The sequence below is a fragment of the Uloborus diversus genome, chromosome 1, assembly GCF_026930045.1.
Source record: "Uloborus diversus isolate 005 chromosome 1, Udiv.v.3.1, whole genome shotgun sequence".
Lineage (NCBI taxonomy): Eukaryota > Metazoa > Arthropoda > Arachnida > Araneae > Uloboridae > Uloborus > Uloborus diversus.
The window spans coordinates 44610977-44613601 of record NC_072731.1 but is presented as its reverse complement, the minus strand read 5'-3'; the positions used below and the strand labels follow the sequence as shown (position 1 = coordinate 44613601).

At 36.1% G+C, this 2625-nt stretch overlaps 1 protein-coding gene across 1 annotated transcript; it reads right to left on the bottom strand.

The window, feature by feature from the left end:
• Positions 1–1113: 1113 nt before the first annotated feature.
• LOC129234383 (uncharacterized) lies at positions 1114–2361 on the bottom strand. The gene has a single exon (XM_054868377.1). The coding sequence runs from the start codon at positions 2359–2361 to the stop codon at positions 1114–1116; it is 1248 nt and encodes a 415-aa protein (XP_054724352.1).
• Between the last annotated feature and the right edge of the window lie 264 nt (positions 2362–2625).

Here is a 2625-nt window from a genome sequence, read left to right as displayed (position 1 = left end):
ATCTCATGAAATTGATTATTTTTCTTCTTTTCTTTTTAACCAGAAGCATCAATTTCAGTTATGTTAGATAAAATTCCTTATTTTGCTTTTAAAAAATTGACTGAAATTTGTGCTTGTTAACCTTTTTTTAGCTGATTTCTTATTTATCACAAGTTACGTTAATTTTTATCATTCTTGATTTTAGAAGATGTCTAAAAGGGGAAATGTGGTTCATACGCGGGAAAAATAATGGAAAGAGCCTTAGCTGTTTGTAGGAATGATGATATGGGGCTATGCTATAAACCTGGCTAAAGTTAACGGTGAAATAGTGCTTCCTCTTCCAGCACACAATAAAGATCGCTTACATCCCTTTGACGTAGCCTTTTTCAATCCTCTGCCCACATATTTCAATTGAACATGTGATACGTGGATGCGAGAACATGCGGTGAGGTCAGTTACCCAATTTAAAATAAGAAAACTCTTAGTAACTCTTATGAACGATCTGCAAGAGTGGTCAATATTTTGGAAATGGATTCTCTAGAACAGGAGTTTGACCTGTTCGTATAATTGTGTTTAATGACAGTGACTTTGGAGACCGAGTCAGAAGTTTGTAGTCCAGATGAGACTACCAAAGTAAACATGCTACACGCCCGGGTCAGCAGTTCAAGATGCACAAGAACAATGTACGAATAAAATTAACACAATTTCCGAGGAATCAGTAATTAGATCTCATTAAGTTATGATCGTCGGTTCTATTGATGATTTTGTTGAAGTGACATTTGACACCCTCAGAGACCACCCGCACCTACCAATTACTTGGTTTATCGGTTTTAAATGCTCAGATAAATCTGAGCAAGTGGGTCTCTGAGGAACTTTATTTAATTACATAAAAATACTGAAAAAATGCATTGTTATCTGTTACAATTTTGATTTGCTTTTGACAAAAATTTTGGTAATTTAACATTAATATATGTAATAAAGTAGACAAAACCAATCCATAAGAGCTTTACAATGATAAATTAAACATACACGAAATTAGAGACTTGTTGCGTTACAGAAGATAACGTGTTAAAGTGTAGAAAAAACCCTGAATTTAAACGGTATTAACTATTGAAGAAAGAAAAAATGTGTGTATTAATCAACGCCTTGAAACATGAAGCCTTCATTAGCAAATAGACTGAAAATTGAGGTAAATCTGATGCGGGTATGATGTTGTGAAAAGGCAATTAATATGTTTTTATTGAGTGAAAGACTATGATTATGTCTGATATGCAATTGCAATGTTTGTGGACAGAAAAAAATGTAATGTTCTGGAGAACCTAATTCCCCGCAAGAGCAATTAGCAGAATCAGAAAGGTTAAATCTGTGAAGATATTGTGGAAATGGTCCATGGCCAGAAAGGAAAATTGTCTCAAACCTACTTTTAATGCGGGGAGAAAAACGAACGGTGGGGAAGAATTCGAAGACTCTACGTCCAGTATCCGCTTCATTCCACCTAAATTGCCAGTCTTCTAATGTTTGTTTTTTAATGTATGAAATTAGTGAAGATTTTGGAAGAGAAATAGATGAAGAAGGAAACTGCGGGTCGTCAGCTGCAGTTCTTGCTAAGCGATCAGCCAGATCGTTGCCGACATCCCCAGAATGCCTTTTTACCCAATGAATTGAGACAGAAGAATTACCTAATAATGACTGTTGAATATCAGATACTGATTTATTCCGTTGAAGAGGATTTTTAATTGCTAAGAGAGAAGACTGACTATCCGAAAAAAATTGAATGGAATCAGCGTTAAGTGAATTCGAGAATTTTAATGCTTGATGAATAGTAAATAATTCTGCTTGAAGTCGGATACTCCAAGATGATGAAAGAGTTTCGCCCTCAAAATAAGCATATGCTGATGCTGTACCGGTGGAAGTGCGAGAACCATCTGTGTATAAGCGATGAAAGGAAAGATTTGTAGAATTGGAATTCATTGAGATTGGATATTCTTTGATTTGTAAATGTGAAAGGGAAAACCATTTAGATGCAGGCGTTTCAAAATCTGAAGGTGAATAAGTAGTTCCATCTAGAATAATCTCTTCTGATTCAATTCCCATTTTCCAAATCCATACTTTTTCCCTTACTGTTAGTTCTATTGGAGGAATACCAGTCAAGGTTTGCAAAGCGGTGTGCGAGCAAGTTCTGTATGCTCCGGTTATAGTGAGAAGTGCCCTGCGTTGAAGAGTTAGTAATTGCTTTTCTAATTTAACTGGTAAAAATCTACCCCACAATCCTGCTGCATAAAGAATTGTACTTTCAAAAATTTGAGTGTAAATCAGTCTTCTTTCTACCACTCGAATCCCCCAGTTTCTACCTGCTAGGCGTTGCAGACTTATATAACACATATTACCTTTGCATAAAAAATGGAAGGAATACTACGAGACCACTTCGGTAAGCGTTCCAACGTCATCGCCACAGAAAAAGGACAGGGAACAAAAATAGGCCGCAAAAGGAGCAAAAACGGGCACAAAACAACTGGTATTGCAATATTTGACATAGACATAAAGTGCAAAGCATTGTTCAGTGTATGAAATGCCATCAGAGGGTTCATCAACATTGTGCCAAATTACCCTGAAGCAAAGGAAAGTCTATTGCAAATCCTGTAAAAA

Bases quoted from the DNA above. Each gene is read 5' to 3' on its own strand.
- LOC129234383 (XM_054868377.1), bottom strand. From the start codon at position 2,361: ATGTGTTATATAAGTCTGCAACGCCTAGCAGGTAGAAACTGGGGGATT.